Below are 23,662 nucleotides of genomic sequence, written 5' to 3' on the forward strand. Positions count from 1 at the left end.
TCCTATGCTATGATGAACTTCAACAACACATCAACCACACTTTCTCACAAATATCTGCTTCAAAATATTCTCTCATATTCTGTCAATCAATTTATAACTATATAAGGTTTCTGCTTGCTTCATTTATGACAACTTGTGACCAGAACATCCTATTCATAATGGGAACAATCCATCTAAAGTTTTAAATGTCATAATAATGTATCACTGTTTTCTATATTTGTTTTCAAAGAAATATTGTTAGAGTGGACCATTCATATATATTCACTAATACACAAACTTATATTATATCTATAATTTAAATACATTATACGCATAAAATATATCACATATCAGACATTCAGAAATAAGTATACAACTTACGTTAACACATTATTGGCAAGATGCACAAATCATTAATAACACTCCTGATGATATGTTGTTGATAAGATGTTGGATTTTAAACACATTTTCAATGTATAGTATAATATATCACTTAGTGCCTTCTACGAAGACTTACTCATATTATGTATATCTCACCAAAAATTAACACTTGATTAATAAAAACACCACTGATAACAAGTGATTTTAGTTTCTTAAGTTAGGATAGTTCATGTTTACAACCTAATTAAACTTACAAACCTTACTCAATTTGTTAAGATTAAATATCTTAATCTAAGTATTTTTATCATCATTTAGAATATATGATATTCATTTTTTCGATTAAATGTGTTTGTAATCCTTAAACTTTGAAATAAAATTAGAATTTGCTAATGTGTGAAACTTTGATACATTTTGGTTCTCAATCATTAAAAATAAATAGATATAATCATTTTAATTCAATTACATTATTTTTTTAACGTATCAAATGCATTTATTAGTTGACATTAAACCGAAAACATATTAAATAATATAAACAACTAAAATGCTAATACGAAACATGTTTAATATGTAAAAAAAAAAATAACCTAAATGGGTTAACAAAAATATATCAATTCATTTTTAAGGTTTAGAACCCAGAATATATTAAAATTTTGTATAAAGATAAATTTCAATCTCACATCACAATTAAAGACTAAAAACATATATCACCTTTATTTTTTTTTGGATAGAGAAATTAAAAAGCATTTAAAATACATGTATTTTTTTGAAGTATTTCAATTAACTAAATTAGAAGAAATTCAAATACCCTAAAAAAAGATAGAATTTGAAATTCTTCTCACTAAACCTCATACTTTTTACTCAATCCCAAAGAGACCCGACAAACATGACAGGCTGGGTTGGCTATATGATCTAAACGAATCAGACCGACCTGACGACACAAACGGGACGAGCAAGCCCAACAACTCAAACGGGTCGAGCGGGCCTGATGACCCAAATGGACTGGGTGACCTGATGACACATACAGGTCGGGCGGGCTTGACAACTCAAACAGGTCTATCAAGTCCTACAACCCACACCGTCCGGACAGGCCGACGACCAAGATGTGACAAGCTGGCCCAACGACCCAGACAGACCAGGCTGGCCCGATGACATAAATGGGTCAGCGACCCGATGACCCAAATTTTATCTCATAAGAAATTTAATTGTTTTTTTCAAACAAAAAATTGAAATGTAAGATATTTTTATTTATTTATCCAAATAAGTTATTTAGTAAATGAAAGGGATTTAATTGCAAGCAATTCAAATACAAAAATTTTAATTTCTGAGTATAGTTAAAATCTCCATCCAAACACAAAATTAAGTTATATAAACAAGTTTTAAAACTATGAAGAAAAAAAAATCATAAACTTGAACTAAAAATATGTATGAACAGTGTTATCCTGACATAACAAGATTCGGAATGATATAGTCAAAGGTGCATGTGAGTAAGATTTCCGAAAATGTTCCAATTTCTGAATTTCATGACCACATAGTGGATCTCTTTTTGAATGGTGTGGGTTCTCCCCTGCTTTACCATAGTGAATAACGCAGAGTTCAGAACTTTGAATAGAACTGAAAACTTTCAAATACAAGTTATTTTATTCAAAAAAAAGTATCGTTTTTAAAGTTTAGGTGTATGTGCCTTTGATGTAATTTTTTTAGTCTAAATTAACTGAAACTTACCTTTGGTATTTAAGAAAAAATGCATACACAGAATGCATGGATTATTGATACAGAGAAGTTGTGTGGTAAGTAATTATTAGACATAAAATTTTACCCTTACATGTTCTTTATCCCTGAATTACTGGAGTACTGTTTGATATGTTCACTAAATTACAAAATGGCACAATAATCGTAAACAGCGACGTGTTCAGCCAAATTTTGTTTTCATCTGGATCGTTCCCGTCAGCAAAGTACTGAAAGCCTAGTACAGCTAAGTTTGTCTTTGATGTTTTGAATACCCAAAAGGTTTCTATAATAACTTGGTAAACATAATCAAGTTTTTCACCATTAATCATACTTAACAGTGGATCATCCCAGATGCTTTCAAACAATAACATGGATAATAGTGAGTAGTGAGAGGACCATGTGGAATGATTTCTAAGTTGCAGAAAAACGACAGTAAAAACAAAGGGGAATTCGAATTGGTACACAAAATAATTGAGGGAAGAGTAAAACGAAACGATGAAAGAGAAAAATGGGTTGCAGAGAACAGCATAGGTAGGTGTTGGGAGAGAAAAAAGAGGAACTTTAATTGAAGTAAGAGCTATGTTTTTATTGGGAGAGCTTCATCAGGGCTACATGCAGAGAAGGAACATGCATTGTTTCTTTTTACACAGCTATCTGGTTTTGGGAGCTGAAAGGTGAAGAGAGAGCTGAGAAAATAGAATGAATGAGAGTGGTTCATCGATTAGCTAGGAGTTAAACTAAGGAGCAAAGGGTAAAACAGTTGCAGAGCACAGAGAGAGTTGATTTGTGGTACAGTTTAGGGAATGCCTTCACGAGACACGAGTGTGTCAGATGTTTTGGGACACTGAGGTATCTTTCTTTTCGAGGATACGTCCCTCCACAAGGTAGCAGGGGACAGATGAAGATAGAGATTTCACTATGGCCCTGTTCTCTTCTCTCAGCCTTTCCCATCTTTTTCTTTTCATTGGATCACTGCACAGTTTTTCCCTTCTCCTTTTCCCACTTGTGAACTGCTTTTGCCTTTCAAGAATTTGATTCTACCAAGGTGGTTACCTCACTCCTTCTGTTTTATACCACCAACATGGTTTCTTTGTCTACTATGTTGTAGTTTTTTCCTCTTTGAATGTAATGTGAACACCAACACCTCAATTGAACTCTCTTTATATTTTATATTCCAGTATTTTAATGTTCTTTGGTTTTGCTCACCATGTTCAGAGACGTTTTTGTCATGTAATGCAGATTTTGACGAGGTGTTTTATTTATTGTGTCTTGAAAAACTGTGTCTGTGTTTGTTTTTTTAGGTAGGTTTCCCACTAGCACTATTATTCAAAGGCCCCAGAAGCATTTCCCTGAGGCAGCCAATGGAGAGAACCATTAGGTGGTTGAAGGGGTTGTTTGGGATAAAGACAGAGAAAGAGCGCAAAGAAAATTCAAATCCTGGGACCAAATGGTGTCACTCAGACAGAGATTCCAGAGGTTTATGTCATAATCCTTCCACCATTCCTCCCAATATTTCACCTGCTGAAGCTGCTTGGCTACAATCCTTCTACTCAGAAACTGAGAAGGAGCAGAACAAGCATGCCATTGCAGTTGCAGTAGCCACTGCAGCGGCGGCTAATGCGGCGGTGGCTGCGGCTCAGGCTGCTGTGGCAGTGGTTAGGTTAACCAGCCATGACAATGGCAGAGACACCGTGTTTGGTGGTGGACAAGAAAAGTTGGCTGTTGTCAAGATTCAAACTGTGTTTAGAGGATACTTGGTAAGTCTATTACATTACATCCTAAAACACTAGTTGGATTCTATTACATATCATTCTTAGAAGTCATAAAGAGAAATACTTTGATCTTGCAATTCTTTGATTTTTCTACCCAGGCAAGGAAAGCATTGAGAGCTTTAAAAGGATTGGTGAAGTTACAAGCACTGGTGAGAGGGTACTTGGTGCGGAAGCAAGCGGCAGCAACCCTGCTCAGCATGCAGGCTCTAATTAGAGCTCAAGCCACTGTGAGATCTAAGAAATCTCGCGGACTCATGACCACAAAGAATGAAGCACACAGGTTTCAAACACAAGCGCGAAAATCCATGGTAGTTTTGTAGGAAATTAATAGATCTTAGATTCCTGTCCACTATCATGAATTGTGATAAACTTATAGTGATTGTTGTCACACTGTTTTTGCAGGAGAGATTTGAAGACATAAAGAGTGAGTACATAGCTCCCATCCACAGCAGAAGGTTATCATCTTCCTTCGATGCCACAATGAATAATGCAAACAACAACAACAGTGTTGATGGGAGTCCCAAAATAGTGGAAGTGGACACTGGCAGGCCAAAGTCAAGGTCTCGCAGGAGCAACACATCAATGTCAGATTTTGGCGATGATCCATCGTTTCAAACACTTTCTTCTTCTCTCCCATTCACTCATTTAGCCATACCAAACCACAGGACTTTTCTGGACTCAGAGTGGGGCTTAACAGGAGAAGAGTGCAGATTTTCAACAGCACAAAGCACCCCACGCTTCACCACCAACTCTTGTAGTTGTGGCTCTCTTGTTGTTGCCCCTATGACACCTAAAAGTGTTTGCAATGAAAACATGTTGTATGGGGAGTACCAGGATTTTCCAAACTACATGGCCAGCACTCAGTCTTTCAAGGCGAAATTGAGGTCTCATAGTGCTCCGAAGCAGCGTCCAGATCCTGGTTCAAAGAAGAGACTTACCCTGAATGAGATGATGGAGTCCAGAAGTATTTTAAGCGGGGCTAGAATGCAAAGGTCTTGCTCACAGATTCAGGAAGCAATTAATTTTAAGAATGCTGTGATGAGTAAGCTTCAGAAATCCACAGAATTTGGTAGTCAATTTTCAGGCAGAGGAGGTTGTGATTGGTGAAACTTGTGATAGTCAATTTTCTTTTGTCTTTTCATGTTGTTAGTAGTAGCTGTGTGTTTCTGCACCCCCATGATTGACAATTTGAGAACATACAGTGAATAGAGAACAGGGGAGACAAGACAAAATAGGAGAACAAAGAGAAGTTCCCCCTTGTAATTTGGTCATGGAATTATCCTCATCATAATCAAATGTTACAGCAATTAGTTTTCTTCCTCACAGTTCAGTTTTTTTTTTTTTTTTTTTTACTGATACTATGCATTTATTCTATTTCTCTGTACAGTTTGTTAAATTTGTTAATATTTAGGCAAAATAAAGCCTTAATTTAAGGATCTGAAAGAATGGTGTTAAAACAACAAGACTGTTCTAAAGTTTGAATGGAGTATAAAACATCAAGACACTTAGTTCAAGATTGCATGCTTGTTAAGGTTTTAGGAGAAAATAATTGTTTACTAAAATAATTTATTTCACGAAAAAATACAAAGATTTATAAATAACCTGAAGAAGTCATGACCTGTGAGAAGACCGTGTTAAACTGCAGAATATGCAGTTATTTAATGAGTGCAGAGAGTTCAAACAATTCAATTATTCAAATGGTAACTATAATTAACAGTTAATGATTGAAAATTGTATTTAGTTTATGGAGTGTGAGAAATGTCAGGGAATGCAGGTTTTTGATTATCTCTTCTTTCTGAATTCTGATTCATCACAATCACAGTACTATAATCTGACCTTTTTTATGTCGTTTCTTCAAATCTTTCCCTAATTCTTTTGAATTTTGAACTGTAAGGTAAGTGGTGATTTTTGTTTTTTATTGTCTCTTATGTTGATGCATGTTGCTTCGATAATCCCAAAAATTTCACCCTTCTTACTACCTCAGTTATAAGTAAAATTATCTAATTTTTAATTACTAATTAACAATAATAACATAAATTTGTTTATGCTTTATTTATTTAGCATTCTTGATTTTATAAAATTAAAAAACATTTTTAAATTACCTTATCTATATTTATTAGAAATAATGTTCCATTCTAAACATTAAAAGATATTTTTCAAATAATAACATTGAATTGTTTAAAATTTAGTTAGATTTACATTCATTAAAAGGATTATTATTTTTCCTACATTTGAGTCCAGAGGAAGTTATTTAGTTTCTAGTTACACTTGCTAAATGAAGTATTTAAGTGCAGGTTTATAATTGTATGAACATTGAGCGCTTGTAGGCTTTAGTTAAAGAAATATTAATTGTTGAGATTTCTCAGTTATAGTACATGTCTTAAATTTTATATATTATAATTAGAAACAAGTAATATTAAATATGAGTATTAAATCTGTAAAGTATAACATTTAAGGGAGGAAATTAAATGCTTTCTATCCAAATAATTATGGACATCAGAAATGTTTTGATGAATGCTTTAATTTTAAAATATGTATATATGAAAAATATATAATATAAGTGAAAAATAAAATATATGTATAATATTTAGATATCATACAAAGTAGGTCAAGTAGTCACTTTTGAACTATCATCTAATCACAGAATACTATAAGTAGTAATTTTGTTAACTTTTAGAAATTACTTTCAAAATTATATTACTAATAATATTTTTTTATTAGATGTCATGGTAAATTTTTTAGAAGATACATGTCTAATAATAGGGGTTTGTGTTGTGTTTTAAGGTTTTTGTCTTTTTATGGGCCTCAACATAAACGGGCTATATCTCTACTGTCCTAAGCCCATAATACTAGAACATGCTCTCGTTAAAAGGACCAAACAAATCAAAAAAATGTTATATTGGCCACTGTATGATAAGATATGATAAGGTGTGATAAAATAATTCTTGTATTTTATTTTGTAAGTTGTCTAGAGTAATGATAAAATAAAATTACTTTATTATATTATTTATCTTATCTTATTAGTAAAAATCATTATTGGATCTGTTCAAATTTAAAACATCCAAACGTATTAATCAATCATTTTGTAGAAAAGATTTATACTCATCAAGTTAAAATGTTGGGTTTGTGGGTGTTGTATGAATTAACACAATTTAGGGTTTCTAATCGCAACTAAAACAATACCAATATGATTTCCTTTATTGTATAACTTGTTTTGGGCAGTACAAATATCAGAAGTACAAAAGTATTTTAATATTTAAAAAATTACTACTCTACTAGTTTCACGAATATGTAACTTTGACCTGTATAAAAATTAGTTACACATTTAATCATATAAATTTTGTAAAATTAATAAATTTTGGTCTTTCGTTGATATATCATCTAATTATCAATTATAATTCTCAATGCATCTCTTAAAATTACAAGTCTTTACTAAATTTTACTATTAATATAAGAAATTCATATAAGTAATTGATAGAATTATCACCTATTAATACATAATGGATAAAAATCATTTAAATTTTAAAAAAATGAAGACTAAATATACAATTAATTTTCTATAGAATGTAGAATTGATTTTTTTGAAATTACATTGATCAAAGTGGATTTAAGTATTAGAAAAGAAAGAAGAAGACATGTTAGCAGGAATTTCATATTAATAACAATATTAAAGAAATTCATATCAATAATTAAAAAAAATTATTTGAATTTGAATTTTGTTTTTGATAATTTTTTTTTATTTCCTCAAATTATATTTTTTTATTAAATTGTATCGTATTTTTTCTTATAATTAATTTTTTAAAAAGTAGTTTTCTAACTTGAAGATAAATTCATTTTAGTTTTCGAAGTTCACATCGTTAACAAATTTGTAAACACAAACAACTAGTAGAATACTTATATATATATATATATATATATATATATGTATGTATATATACAAAATTGTATATATTGTAATATGTTATTTAAATAGTATTTTATAGTATCTAGAGTTTTGTATTTTTATCTTTCTAAAACTTTTGTACTGTTTATTTAAAATAGTAAACATTTTTTCTTATAATAGTTTTTATCTTTCTTAAACTACCACAAAAATGTGGTTCTTTCTTATCATCATCCTCCTTTGTTTTTTTTTTTCACTAATGAAATTTGATTTAAGTTATATTTTGAGACTAAATTACAGTAACTTGTGATTAAAAATTACTTTTAATTTTAAGGAGAGCAAAAAAAATCATCATTATAATATGGAGATTAAATGAAGTGATTAAAATATTAATTTCGGAATTAAAAATACTTTAAAATTAAAGGAGCTAAAAATATATTAAAGTCAAGTTTTGAATATTACTTTATTCTTGTTATTTTCTTGCACCATAGCACGAAAGACCAAAATAGAACATGTAAAATATTTTTCTCATCTTTTAGAAAGAGCATGTTTCTTCTTTTTAAAATATTTTAAAATTCATATACATGTTATGTTGATTTTAGTTTTGGCAAATATAGCCTATAGGTACAAGAATAAAAGCATAACTAAATTTTATGACATGTTTTTCTTAAAAAAAAAATGATATTATTCTGAAACATGTATACACGAGAAAAATAAGAGGGATGGAAGTAACGAGAATTCCCCGGGGCCCTACCCACTTTGACTAAAAAGAAAGTTATAGAAGAAATGTGAAGCAGGAAAAAGTGGGAAATGTGAAAGATACTGTGATAGTGTAATAATTTATATATTTATACATAAAAATTTTGTAATGAGATAAATAAAATTGAATCAAAAAGAAAGATTGATCCATTCAGAGCCATCGATGTAGCTAAGGGAAATAAACGGCTTAGCTTCCTCATCAGTGAGCTCCCTTGACCATGATACTCTCCCCGCGTAGCTTGCTCCTGCTCCTGTGCATTTGTACTGTCCATAGAACACAGTCCTAGTGGACCCAAACCAAACCAAACCAAAACCAGACAAAAATCAAATTAACAACACACTCACATGCCCATGCCAATATATATACAAAATAACAACAAAACATAGATCAATTCATAAATATCACTCAACTCAACTATAGCCAAAAAAGTTTATTAGGTGGCTAAGGTGTCACGCTCATTTCAGACTTTATGCACACTGAAGTGCCTTATCTATGTAAGCAAATATAGTTGCGTTGTATGTGGTTTCGGGTTAGGACTCTACCTATGTTTACCTACCATTTTTCTCATAAAAGTGCTACTATTTTCTTATTCTTCATAAAGGTCATGTTTCTAACATTTTGTGCATTGGAAGGGGCATGATTGATGAACCAACACGTAGACTTCCACCACACTTGTGTTCCTGGTGGCACAATACTCTAACTAGGCATACCCAACAATGCTCTTGTTCTGGCATGAGAGAATGGACTCATTCATTATTCTGGTATGTTGTTACCATGATCATAGAGGCTTACTTAGTGCGTTTGCTTGTCACTTAGCACAAAAACATTGAGAATTTCTGGGGCTATTTCTGACTTTGTCTAGTGCGAACTTCTCTGAGGCAAAACGACAAACACTCTGTGGCCCTACTGTTGCGAAAGGTATTCAGAACAGAACCACAGAACATAATCTTTCTAGGCAACACACTACACTTTCCGTTACCGAGAGAGATACCTTTGGTGAAAATACTCTTAACTTGTAATCTAATCAGCTGAACCTATATACCCATTGAGAAAAACACTTTATTTTTACTCTCTCGAGGTAATTTGCATGTGTTTTTATAAAACATTAAAGAAAAGTGAGTTGAAGCAGAAAAAGTTGAGTGATGAAGGAAATGTTTAAAGTACTTACATTTCACGGTTAGGGTCACCCCAGTTATACCATCCTTTGGGAATGATGATGTTGTCCATGTAAGTGTAAGCAAAGACAACGCGAGAAAATGGACCCCAAGCCCTTCCAAGGTAAAGTGCTCCTGAGCCCGTGACCTTACAGTGAACGAACGAGAATCCCGTGTCCTGTAATAAGCTGCTCCTTCCTTGCGCTGTTAGGGCCCCTGTAACTTGTGCTATGGCATGCACGTGACACCCCTGCTAATAAGTCAATAATCATGCTTTCAAAAATCTTACCAAACCAAACCATGCTTCGTTTCAAAACAACGTAAATGGAATGAATAAGACATACAGGTACGTACGCAACAACTTAGATTCCATTTCTCATTAATTTATCGAAAAACCTTGGTTGTGAAATTTTGGAGAGAAAATCTAACCTCAAAGAGAGAGAGAGCGTTTCCAAAGATGAAATCAACAGAGCCTTCGATATAACAATCCTTATAGTAATGCCTACCCAGATGATCATAGAGTGTGTCCTGTGCTCCCAGGAATTTGCAGCCTAGGAATATTGCATTGTCTGCTGAAATTCTTAATGCCACTGCTTGCTTTCCTACTGCTCCTGGTGCTGGAATCGGGGTAGTGTTCTGAAATCCCATTCAACAACGTTTTTCTTGTAGAAACACAGACAGAGCATGATTTGTATTCAAGCAGAGGAATGGAGGTTGTTACTTACTTTGAATGTGATATTCTTGGCTACGAAAAATGGTGAATTCACTGCAAAAGTTGCAGAACCATAGGTTCCCAATGGCTGGCTTTGAGCAGTGTCACCCCACTGAACAATGGTGTTATCCGCTCCAGCTCCTTGTATTGTTATGAAGGATTTCAAAGGAGGAATGTTAACTTTCTCCCTGTGTGATTACAAAATTTAACAAAAAAAGAAAGTGGCAAATAAGAGATTTTCGGTCAAATGCGAATCAAAATTTGTCCAGCAATGAACATAGAAGAAAAAGCTTGCAATTTGTGAAAGAAAGAATAAAATAAAAACAGGACAAGTCTCAGGTCTGAAAGAAAGGACAGTTCATTAGGTGCAATGTCTCCTGTAGTCAAAGACCAATCCTCAGGGCATTTGAATGAAAAGGAAAAGGACACCCAAGTTATTATCACTTCCCTATGTACCAAATAGCACAAAAACAAAAACAACAAATAATAATAATAATAATAATAATATTAATATTATTTTTATTGAACGTGAACAGGACAAACAGCGAACCCCATGTCTCACATGAACAAAGATAAAAAGAGACAGCACATGGCAAAAAGAGTTGAATGTGGCAGAATTGAAGTGGAGTAAGTAGAAATATAATACAAGTACTTACGTGTAAACCCCTGCATGGACCTTAATTACCACTCTCACTACATTGATGAATGGAAGGGAATCAATGGCTGCTTGAATCGACGAAAAACCTCCTTTGCCCGGCTTCTTAGAAACGTGCAAAGTGTGAGAAGGAAAAAGCTTATTCTTTGCTGTCTTAAAGACAGAATGTTTGAGGCCACCCACAAATCGCACCCATTCCATGAACTGTTCTTCTGAAAATTGAACTCTGGTCATATTGGTAGATAAACCATTCCCAGGCCTGGGTCTAATTCCCTTGGTGTGGCATTGTGTTGAACTGGGACTGTGTAGAAGAATGATAACTACTACCAAACCATAGAAAAGGGAATGAAAAATTGACATTCTCAGAGAGAATGTGATGTGAGAAAAAGAATAGTAAGGAGGGGAATGTGGTTGGGAAGTAGAAGTGTTTCACGGTTTATATACAAGTTAATAGTACTTGTTTATAGGTGGCACTGGAAAGTGAAGCTGAATCAGAGAATCAATGACAGAGAGATAGGTCACGGGTGCTTCTACTGACATCTAATGAGAGAGAGGGTGAGATGGGCAATCCAAACCACAGGACAGGTTGCACTTTTTGCCTATAAAAATGTTGTTTCATTTTTTTTTTTTTTAATGTTTGGCCACTTTCACTTTGTTGTAATTGTTGTTGTTTGTTTGGTGCTGCCCGTGAGCCCCTCTCTTTCTGTTTGTGTGTGATCGTGAAATTATTCTTGTTGAGAGATGACGGGTCGTTTCAGATTGTGCTCCAAACAATACCATATTTTGGAAAATATATTTTACTCTGCTAACTCTTGTGGAGCTGCATGCTTATACTACCTACCTACCTTGAATCATCGCCGTTCAGTGGTTGGACCCTCCTATATATATATAATTAAAATGCTTCTTCTTTACTTCAGAATTTTTATTTCGAAACTTGTAATGGTTGAGGTTGGTGAATCAGAGAAGCACCATGCTCTCTCCCAAGGAATAATTGGTAAAAAATAAAGCCACAAAGCAGTGCTGTGGCCTTAAGTTATAGCTTCAATGAGGTGAAAGAACTCACTATGAGCCATAAATAGTCACTACTTTGTGCTTTGGAGGACTATAAATTTTTGTTGGTTTTCTTTTCGGAAGATTCTCAGTTTACGCCATTTTTATAATCCCACTGTCTTCAGTGGCTTCTCTTGCTGGATCATCTTTTGTTCTTTAAAAAAAATGGTTCGCTATTAGCAAATCTTACCCAAACACTACTTACAATGTGTACGAGAAAGCGCGTATACTTCAAATAAAGTGTTGTTATAAAATAGTATAGAGATTTAGAGAATATAAGGGGAAAAACCGTATCGATTTACAACAGTAATTTTGTTCTGCAATAGATGCCAAGAAAGAAAACAAATGTATCAAAAAATGATACTGTTATTGTGAAAAAAGTTAAGCCTACAAACGCTTGAATTTGATCCAAACCTTTATGACAGAAAAAGAAATGAAAGGGTTATTGTCAATTGAAGGCCCCGCCAACTCTAATAAGAGACAACTAAAATGATGTATGAGTTCAATAATTTCAATCAGAGGGTGAATTGCTCTTTATCTGTTCCAGAACCATACCAGACCATCAATCATAATTTTGTCTTCTATAGAAATTTCTCATTAGAATTTAACTAGTTGGTCTGTTTGGGAATCGTCATCTTAATAAAAAAGATTAAGCTGTAAGAAAACTTTTGACCGTAATATTAACTAATCCAAATGTTGAAAATACTTTTTTTTTTTTAAAAAAAGTAACTGCCCTTCAGATTAATCAACTTTGACCGGTGTAAAAAACTTCTAATTTGTATATATAGAACTTTTTTAAGAGAAGATGCAATATCAGTTGACAGAAATTAAGTATTTATTAAACCAGTCATGATTATAATTAATATAAAAAAAATATTTTTTTTAAAGTCTTTTTCCTATTCTGAAAAAGTTTGGGCCTCATCTTTTCGTCATAGATCTTTAGAATCTTTTTTTAGTTCTAACTTTCATTTTGTCTTTCAAAGTTGAAATACTTCAACCTTTTCTCTCTTTTTAGAAGTTCTGTCTGTGAAGTTGCGATATATTTCTTAAACTGATCAAACGACGTTTTTTTCATGTAAGTTGAGCTCCAACTTTCACCTTTCTTTTTTTGTTTGTTTTTTTGTTCTGAATTTGTAATGGGTTCTTTCTAGAATCTCACCTTCGTACTAGTGTTTATTACTTCTCAGTCTTCTGGTGTTCGTGGAACTGTGGTGTTCCATCTTATTAGAAGTTTCACGTCAACTAAAGATAACATAGTTTCATAATATATAAGTAAGGTACAAATTTCACCTTACAAACTGAGTTTATATGATTTAGTTAGGCTTAAAACTTATTTCTAATATAATATACTTCTTTTATTATAAATTTATTTTATTTAAATAAGATATCACAAATTATACTAAAATGAACAACATTTTACGACATAACAAATATCCATTTACAAAGTATAAGCAATTAATGTCAGGTTTAGATGTAGATATATAATGTAACAGCTACAAATTTGACGAAATCAACTTCCACCACAATGTTCATTATCGAGAACTCTAGCAGAAGACACAGAAATAATAGAATGGTGAGAGTGGCACGAGCCGCGAGACATGCACTCGTGTCAGCTTATTGTAAGTAACGAACAGGGCCTATATTTTAGTTTCATGTGTTACAAGATTGTACAACTTTTACACGAGTTAATTCTATTTATAATTATTTTTTAAAAACTAATCCAGATGGAAGATATAAAAGAAAAAATTAACCCGATTCTAAACTTAAACGTTGGACACTTATGAAGAGAAGATAATGATAGATAGTTTAGAAGGCAGCATTAATTGAATCGACGGGATAACAGCACAAACTGATTAGCCATTAGAAGAGACATGGTGTGCAGAGAAAGTCAAGATCCCTCACCCTGTCTGTCACTCATGCTTTAATGGCTTTAAATCGCACATTTAAATTATTTTTTTTAGAGAAAATTGTATCTAAAGTGTTTTGCTATTAATAAAATCAAGATTATTACATATTTATTTAAGTTATTAAATTTTATTTGTTTGTAAGTTATTACTTACCTATCTTAATTAATGTAAGACATTTTTTACATAATTTAACAAAAAATAATTAAAAATTTGTTTGCTTTCAAATCAAAGTAGCTGATTTTTTTTAAGAAAAGTTTAATATATTTTTAATTCCTAAACCATGAAACTAAATTAGAATTAATTCGTATCTCATATTTTGTTATAATTTGATTTTCAAATTTTAAATATAAATAGATGTAGTTAATCTTCTATACTATCTGACATATAGAAAATTTTTAATTTAATTGATTTAAAAAAATTATATTTATTTATTTTAAAGTTTGAAAAAAAAATTCCAATTTAAATTCAAGTTTAAGAATTAAAAAATATTTATTTATTTTTAATTTTGCGGTTATTATCAAATTATGTATGTATTGTACTCAATTTTTAATATTATTTACATAAAATTTATTTGGAAACTTTTAGAGTAAAATAGAATTGATACAAATTAAAAATGAAATTCAAGAAAAACCAAATATCAATTCAAACTTTTCAAATTCTTAAAATACCTCATATGCTGTATACAAATTTATATTCAAATTTGAACAATCCGTTAAATTAAATAATTTAATGAAATAAACATACTAAACTTAGATGATACAAATCAAATTAAAATATATCATTAAATTTAATTTGTACATAATTATCAAATTAAAATTCAATAATTCCTAATTTAATTTATAAAAACAGAAACTTAAATTAATATTATAAAATACAAATCCAAATTTACACAGAAGAAAAAGATTCGAAGCATTTTGCGAACATCAATTCGATTACATGCTTTTTGTTTTCATAAAGTAAACTTCGAGATTTAGTTGATTCCGGTAGAGAAGTTATATTCATCAAATCATTTATCCATTATCAAAGTAATTATAAACACAATCAATACAAGTGGTCCAATAAAGAATGAAATAATATATTTAAACAAATAATAAATTTTGTTTGAACTATGATTCTGATAATACGTTCAAAAATAATTATAAGTCTAACTCAATTTTATAAAATTAATTTGTAGATAAAGTTTATATTTATTTATAAGTTATGAATTTATTTATTTTTAATTAACGTGTGACTTCCAACAAAACATACTTTTTTATTACTAAAAATATTTAAAAACAAAAAAATAGAACATATCAAAAGTATTTTTAATATATAATAAAATTATAAATATGTGGGATATCTGTCATCATCTGATGGATACTTTTCTTACTTATATAGGCATGCTCAATAATCGCAAATGCAACCAAGAAATCGTAGTATCTTGTTTAAGTACTTAAAACACTATTACATTTACTGAAGTCCTAAAATTTATCGAAAAATATGTTCTTTGGATGCTCGGTTACAGTTAATTATACACGATCAATGTTCATATTAAAATATTGTAATATGTACTAATCTCTTAAAGAGGAAATACAATTCGTTTATTTTTACTAATTTTTTTCATTGGTTTTTACATTGTAAAAACCAGAAATGGTACAAAATCAACTATTAGTCAATATTTATGAGTTTTAATTCTACGAATAATTGAATTATAAAATATGTTTCAATTTAAATTCATACATAGTTTGAGAATGAGAGAATTTCTATGGCTTATTTCACCTTATATCTTAATTAGAATTTTGAAAGCGGTTTCGTGATTTTTTAATAAATTGTTTTTAATTTAAACTTAAGTTTTTAAGGCATCAGCAGAATAGTATTAAAAAACGAACCGATAAACAAAATAAAAAAAAAAAGATTTAAATAACCGATAAATGAAAAATTAGAAAAAAACATGTATAATTACGCATTATAACAAAAGTTTTCTCTTTTTTTTTGGCTCAGCATTCTCTTTTGAATATATAATAACAAGCATCTTAAAGGACTTATTTGTCATTAATTAAAGTTTATTTAAAGTTAAATATGATTCTTAATTTGTGAATCTAAATTTTTTAGTTAGAGATAAATTATTTTGGTACTCAAAATTTTATAATTAATGTTAGTGACCAATTTAAAAACCAATTTATAATTGAAACTATTTTAATTATTAATTTAGAGACTAATTATAATTTTTTGGAACTATTTTAATTTTTAATTTGGTCAATATATAGTGATTAATTATTTTTTATCACTAAAATTAGTTATTATTTAAATATTTTATCATAGTGTACTATAATTTTATAAATTAAATACTTTATTGATAAGTAAAGTATCAAACATGATATTTATCGAATATAAATACGTAATCCAAATTAAAATATCGGTGTATCATAAATTCAAACTAATGTCTTTGTATTAAAAAAATAAAATAATTTCCGACTAGGTTATTCTAAATTGTTATGCAACTTGTGAACAGTGTGTGGTTGTTTGTGTGTGTTTGTTTCTTCTTTAAGGTTATCCTTTTGTCTGTATAACAAGAATATGTTGTAGACGTGAAGCAACCTTACAATTCGATTGACAAATGAATATGATGAGAGAAAAACAACTTTTGTTTTGTGAGTGGAATCCAGATCCATTACCCAAATCTAATCGCAAAAAAAAATGTCCACACGTTCATTTGGATAATTGAAGCCAACACATGAGATAAGCATTGGTGTTTGACCATAGAATCAAACAAAACAACATAAGAGATTATAAAAAGCCAATCCCACTTTATAAATACGTACCTTAGACGCTGGCTTCTAAGATCAATATTTATTTTTCTTTTTAATAAACTATACTTTTTCTACAATTATGTCATAGGATTTAATTATACATAATAAAGAAAATTTCTAATTTTGTATTCAATATAATAAGTAGTTTCACATTACATATAAAAATAAATGTAGTGAATACTATATACTTGTCAACACTCATACTTAATGTTTATTTCTCTCTGACACCATTTAAATTTTTTTAGTTGATGTCAGTTCTTATAAGTATTATTTCTATTTGTTCATTATATACCATACATTTACGTCATATTTTTACTCAAATTGTTTAGACGCGTCGGAAGAAGTCATCATTAAATAATTATATGTATTATTTTTTTTTAAGAAAAAATATGGTAACTTAAACTTTACATTTTTAATGGCAAAAAAAAATATATCTTTTATAAATATAAAAATGTATTAAATTTATTTTATTTTAAGTTTTTTAACCTTTTTGTTTTATTTTGTTAATTTTTTTTAAACTTTTTTCCAATTATTTAATCGATTAAGTTTATACTATGTATTGGTATATATTTGTGTGTGTATATATGATTTTTATTTAAATACATGTATATAATACTTAAAAATTAAATATATTTATATATTCACATTTATTATTTCATAAAAAAAAATACTACAACACAACTAAATTTTTAATATAATGAAACTATAACTTTTTATTCAAATTAAGAATACCAATTAATCAAGAAATAAAAAAATCTTTTTATAAATTAAATAGAAAAAAAAAAGAAATTTTGGTTTTGTTTTCATTATATGTGGGTTTAAAATTCAACTTGATGCTCAATCAGTTTCCATCATATTTTTTTCTTTTTTGAGTGCTTGAATCAAATTAAACCTAACTATATTCGATGTCTTAATTTTTTAGTCAACGTATATCTTGTTTTAACTTTTAAGTTAATGAATCCAATGAATATATTAGTATGGTAGATGTAACATTCACTTTTATTAAAAGAATTGCTATTTATATTGTGTATTAAAATAAATAATTAGGTAATAAACATTAATGTTCCACACTGAGAGAAAATGTTTAATTTAGGACTAATTTTAATAACAAAAAATAATTAACCTAATAAATTATTTAGATATCAATTTATAAACTAATAATAATTAAAATAATTTTAAATTTATTACTAAATCGGTCACTATTTAATTGATCTCTTAATTAGTTACTAATATTACACCAAAATTCTATCTATCAAAATAATTGGTCTCTAAATTTATATCTAAATTAGTTACTAATAAAACAAATTATCACTATAATAAGTAATTATTTTTTATTTCTAAAATTAATCATTAATTATACATTTTTTTTATGTGTTCGTGCTAAAAACTGCCATGTTCCGACTTCTAAATTCATCTTCATCCCATCGATATCCATACCAACGCCACCCAAGCATTCATATAACAACTCTCTAACCTTTAACTACGTGAAGATGAAGTGACAAGTCTCCATGATACTCTGCATAATCCTTTGCTAATATCTGTCACAACCACAACTCAGATTTGTACTGAATTTTAGTTGTCACCCACCTATCCAACTAACAAAGTAATTAAGTTAAACAAGGTACAATAACAAGTAATTCGATGTTGACTTTTTCATCTATATGTTTTCTATTTTTTATATTAATTGAGTCAATGCATAAGTTAGTTCATTTAACCATGATGATTGTGTGTTTTTTTTTTTTTTATCAAAAGAGTAAGATGAATTAGAGATTGATTCACTTTTTTAACGATCCGTAACATGAAAGATTCCCTCACTTTAACACTTCTACTATGTCTCAGGACCATCTTCATCTATGGGAAGATTTAAAAAAAATAGTGATAATAAAGATACTACGGTTGAAAATAGAGAGACGAGGAGGGTAAACAAAGAAAGAAATGAGTGATTAGGAAAAAGTTGAGAGAAATAGAAAAAGAAGTGAAAATGGAAATAAAGAGAAAGTAAATATACAACTATAGTTACGTTGTTTTGTTTTTCCATACCCCGTTATTTTCTCATCTTCTTCGTCAGAGACACCGTCCGCTATGGCCGACAAAACCGTCATGATTATCACCTTCAATTGATCTATGGTCCATGACCATAAACTATGGCTACACAAAGCTGTAAGGTAAAACCTGTGAGCAACCACAACAACTATTATTTCCACAAATCAAATCGTCTCTTTCTATGTCTGTAACCATGACCTGTGTGATTACAAAAAGATTAATAGAGTGATGACAGTGGTATACTAATGCTAAACCTGATTATTATGTGTAAACTCATCAAATCCTCTTTATATATTATTAACTGATTTTAACCTGGTCACAGTCTGAATAATTTCCACATAAGTGGTTCATTTCATATATATTCCACAGCCTGTCTCTCACCAACAACGATTACCTAAAAGTTCTCGCATACATGTGCTAATTGGCAGTCATGTAATGTGACTTTATTCTAGTAATAATGAAACACTGGCCATGATCCTATGGTATGAAAAACAAAGTAGCAGGAATTGATGATACTAATGAATCATATGTATATTAATGAATTAACAATAAGACTATATATTGAGGTCAGAAAAGAAGCAGAAGGTGAGGGCTTGAAAATTTTCCCCATTTTGTGCATAAAATAATAAGCAAGGTCTAACTATGAAGGTTGGATTTCAAAAGTTCTTCTGTACAGCAAAGGAAGAAGTTCTGGAGGCTCCGAGGAAACTCCGTCTTTTAGTTAGAACAGATACAAGAGTTCCTCTGGAAGCTTTCTTTGAAATTGTAGCCTTCGGAGTGAAGGATATTCTGGGGTTATCCAAGCCTCCCCCGAAGCTTTTGCATGATTTCATTTTCTTCCTGTAACAAGGTCTCTCTTTCTTCACAAGATCTTCTACGCTCTCTACGCTGGCTAGAGAACTGAAAGATTGGGCCTTTCCTTCATAAAACATAGACAAGCCCCTCCTGCACATTTCACATGTAATAAACTCTTGTTAACTCACCAACTTACACCAATTGAATAAAAAAGGAGGCATATATATATATATATGCATCATGACGCTGGATATTAATCTCTTACTTTATGGGAAGTTGGTTCATTAGCTCTGATAGTTCAAACAAGGGTCCGTTTGAATTAGATGATGAAGAGGATGATGATGATACCTCCTCAGCCAATTCTGACGATGAAAATGAAGACACAGAGTTTTCTGAATCTTCCGAGATTGATCCAATGGATGTCGAATCGCTGGTATCATCATTCACATCTTCCTTGACGATCCAATTGGTATTTCCATGGCCAAGATTATTCCCATCGATGATTCCCTTGACGTTCATTTCTGCGAAGATTTGCTCTGCCGATGAAGAAATTATAGATTTGTGTATGGTTTATGAAGTGGAATAGGCCTTCATTGAGGAAGGTTATCTGTTGATAATGAGACAGATATTATGATCCGATTGGGGTAGTTGTATGTATTTAACAGATAAAAATATATTGGGTAATGGGTGGTGTTATTTATAGGATTAGCATCATTGTTTATTATTCAAGTTGATGAGTATTAAGCCTTTATCCTAAATTTTGTCACTGTCAAATCACGTTATATCGTGCAAACTTAATACCCTTTAGTTTGTTTCTTCTTCTTCTTCTTCTTGTTTGTGTTAGTTGTATAGAGGATAAGGACTAAAAATGAAGACATCCATATCCCGAGTCGAGTCACCCATTGTTTTAGTTTTGGCGTGTGAAACTGTGGTCCCCCTTCTCCCCAACTTTGCTTCTTAAAGACATGACAGATGGGTATATTCCCACCTTTTAATGCATCGTTTATCACACCATATGTATCAATTTTCATTTTGTGACATTTTTAGTAAATGCTGGTGCTATGGCCAAGGACGACCAGGTTAAGGTCAAGTGTGGTTCTAATGCTCACGTTGCCCCTTTTCCTCATTTTTCTTCCAAGTTGTGGTACGATCGGGAACAATTTATGGGGCACCCCTATTCCGATATATTCTCTTCTTTAATTATCAAAAAACATAAACATTTTTCTTTTCATTTATCACCCATTTTTTAAATTTATTTTCTCAAAGATGATATAAATTGGTCATGCACTTACCTAACTTTTTTTTTGCTTAACCTTCTTCTTATTCTTCTTCTTGGTAGCTAAAGTCACGTGGTGCTACTTACTTGACCTCCAAAATTAATTTTACTCAATCTTCTTAAATTAACCAAGCAACCAACAAAGTATTGTATCCACGTGTTTTACGTTGTAATGGCACATTGCAATTGGTTCAACGTTTCCCCTCTTCTCAACCATGAATCATGCCATTTTCTCTACCAAATCTTTCAGAACTAACACAACATTAATTATTCATTTTTTTTTTCAAAATCACTCGAACCGGACCGGTCCAAATCTTCATAAAAGCTATATTTCATTTTATTAAATAGAATCAGTTGGTCGAAATGGTTATACGCTTGAAAAACATAAAAAACATCGAAGAATTAAAATGACGGTTGAATTAGTTATAAACTACAAAATTGAGAAAATTAACGGACTGAAAAAATGGTTTTTTTTTTCTGTTAGTTTTTTTAGAGATTTGTCATTACCAATAAATCTCGTTTGCTCTTTTTGAATTTAAATATAATACATTAGATTCGTTTTCTCTTATATATGTTTATTTTTGTTATATGTATTCATTTGTCGAACTTTTAAGTGGAGTTTAAATTTTAGTTTTACGAATTTAATTGTATTGCCTTTTTTTTATTAATATATTATATGATTATATTAAAAAGAAAAATTAACAGTATTTGTTGAAACATGGATTGAATCCTTGAACATTGATCCATCCATGGTTATAGTTGTGAGAAGATAAAGTATTATTGTGTTAGTTAGGAGAAGGGGTGGCCCAGCCAGTGGCAGTGGAGCAATTAAAAATTGTGTTAGTTAGTGATTTAAAGAAAGTTGATTTTGATTTTGCATAGAGCTAAACATTTGATGAAAAGCACATTAAGTCGTATATAGGATGAGGTGGAATATTTATAGCAGTTAGAATATATGAGGATATGTGAGGATAAGAAGGTTGACTTGTGAGGAATGATGTGGTGATACGTGAATGGCAATGGAAGGAGCACCACACGATTTTATTGTAATGTATTGACGGTGACAAGGGCAGGTAGGCCTCACCATATCTTCTTTATTTTGGGAGAAAATAATATCATGTTTCTTCACAATCTTATCTGTCTCCACCACTCATTCATCGCATTGTATATCACCATTTTTCATTTTATTTTAATATTTTTATTCAAATATCGTTATAAATCTGTATTGACGAGACAATTTTATAAATTTTAAGTTACAAATCAATTCTATAAAATTGAGTTAAGTTTAAAAATTCACTTCTAACAAATATTTAAATAAAATCTATTTGAAAAAAACTTTATAATTTTGTCTTTTATTTTATAGTGAAAATTAAAATTAGTCTATATTTATAATTTTGACTCAATTTAGTCTTTTATTATTAGATGAAAAACATATGTGAATAAATTTAACAAAATTTGGTTAAAATAATTAAATTCATCTATTTATATAGATGGAAGACTAAATTAATCTAAAATTTTTTTAAAAAAAAATACTAATTATAATTTTCATTGAAAATTAAAAATTTAAAAACATATTTAACCTTAAATAATGATATATTAATACTATAAAAAATAATATATTATAAAACATCAAAATCAAAGTCTATCGATATATTTAAAAATACATAAAAAGAAACCACAGCATAGACTCTAAATTCAACTTTCACCTTCATCCAACAAGTCGATCAACGTTTATGCGTTGTTTTCTTGATTCAATGTTTGCAGATCGGAAACCATAGTATTCCCCCATCTGAGAGAAACAATGGGCTAATGGATAAGATTTACTGTTTTTATTCAAAACCTATTACCAATTAATACTTAGCATGAGATACATGTGGGTTATGATAAAACCTAATTAGCGGAATGGATTTAGACTCCTCTCAAACAAACAAATATATAACTTATAAACAAGTACCGATTATTTATATCACTTTCAAAATAATTAATGTATATATACATTATTTTCAATAGACCATACATCCATACAATGTTGTTTTATTTAACAAAAGTAATTTCATCTTAATTAGATTCTAAGATTATCTCTAATGAAAATTTCATATTATAAAATCTTATTTTAGTTTATGTGCCTTATTATCTTATTTCTTTTTTAAGTCATTTTTATAATGTGTGTTGATATTATATAGAGCTCAACTTTAATAATCTTCTTTATATTTATATTTTTAAATTTTTTAAAAATCGTTTTTCTTAACTGGAATTTTATAGTATATAACTTTAAATGTCGTGTGTTATGTAACTTATTTTAAGCTATTTCTGCCATTTTCTGTAATGTTTATTTAACAAAAGCAATTTCATCTTAATTAGATTCTAAGATTATCTCTAATGAAAATTTCATATTACAAAATCTTATTTTAGTTTATGTGCCTTATTATGTTATTTCTTTTTTAAGTCATTTTTATAACTTGTGTTGATATTATATAGAGCTCAACTTTAATAATCTTATATTTTTAACTTTCAATACTAGGACCATACTGCACTTGTCTTAACCGATTTTAACCAGTGGTTCTGATATCACTTGTTAGGTCTATAGAGGGAGTTTCACTTCTCGGAGATATAACACCAATGAGACCTGAGCTCAACCATATAAGGCATTGACATCACTCTCAACCCAAAACCTTAGGGCAATATGTTTATGGGTCTTTATCTTTATATAGTGCTCTACTTTCTCATTTCTGATTAATGTGAGACTTAAACTCATACTTGGATTCCTAACAAATATTTTAA

General features: G+C 30.1%; 3 protein-coding genes across 4 annotated transcripts; 1 reads left to right on the forward strand and 2 right to left on the reverse strand.

The window, feature by feature from the left end:
* Window positions 1–2,474: 2,474 nt before the first annotated feature.
* On the forward strand, window positions 2,475–5,185 carry LOC114177074 (protein IQ-domain 26-like). The gene is made up of 4 exons (XM_085670670.1): window positions 2,475–3,133; window positions 3,390–3,845; window positions 3,959–4,168; window positions 4,263–5,185. Exons 2-4 carry the CDS (start codon window positions 3,450–3,452, stop codon window positions 4,965–4,967), a joined length of 1,311 nt encoding a protein of 436 aa, XP_085526796.1. The 5' UTR covers window positions 2,475–3,133; window positions 3,390–3,449; the 3' UTR covers window positions 4,968–5,185.
* Window positions 5,186–8,529: 3,344 nt separating this feature from the next.
* LOC114176760 (putative pectinesterase 53) lies at window positions 8,530–11,566 on the reverse strand. Of its 2 annotated transcripts, none has more exons than XM_028061903.2 (5): window positions 11,023–11,566; window positions 10,380–10,554; window positions 10,084–10,290; window positions 9,669–9,907; window positions 8,530–8,782 (listed from the first exon to the last, which is right to left on the reverse strand). In XM_028061903.2, exons 1-5 carry the CDS (start codon window positions 11,379–11,381, stop codon window positions 8,629–8,631), a joined length of 1,134 nt encoding a protein of 377 aa, XP_027917704.1. In that variant the 5' UTR covers window positions 11,382–11,566; the 3' UTR covers window positions 8,530–8,628. The 2 variants fall into 2 exon arrangements, with proteins under 2 accessions (XP_027917704.1, XP_027917705.1); XM_028061904.2 differs by having other exon boundaries at window positions 9,669–9,904; window positions 11,023–11,553.
* A 7,741-nt stretch (window positions 11,567–19,307) lies between these two features.
* Window positions 19,308–20,468, reverse strand: LOC114175939 (protein OXIDATIVE STRESS 3-like). The gene is made up of 2 exons (XM_028060793.2): window positions 19,871–20,468; window positions 19,308–19,755 (listed from the first exon to the last, which is right to left on the reverse strand). The coding sequence occupies exons 1-2, from the start codon at window positions 20,122–20,124 to the stop codon at window positions 19,467–19,469; spliced, it is 543 nt and encodes a 180-aa protein (XP_027916594.1). The 5' UTR covers window positions 20,125–20,468; the 3' UTR covers window positions 19,308–19,466.
* Window positions 20,469–23,662: the final 3,194 nt, after the last annotated feature.

The sequence above is a fragment of the Vigna unguiculata genome, chromosome 3 (assembly GCF_037176805.1).
Source record: "Vigna unguiculata cultivar grain cowpea cultivar isolate G323 ecotype 2 chromosome 3, ASM3717680v1, whole genome shotgun sequence".
In the NCBI taxonomy this organism is placed as follows: Eukaryota; Viridiplantae; Streptophyta; class Magnoliopsida; order Fabales; family Fabaceae; genus Vigna; species Vigna unguiculata.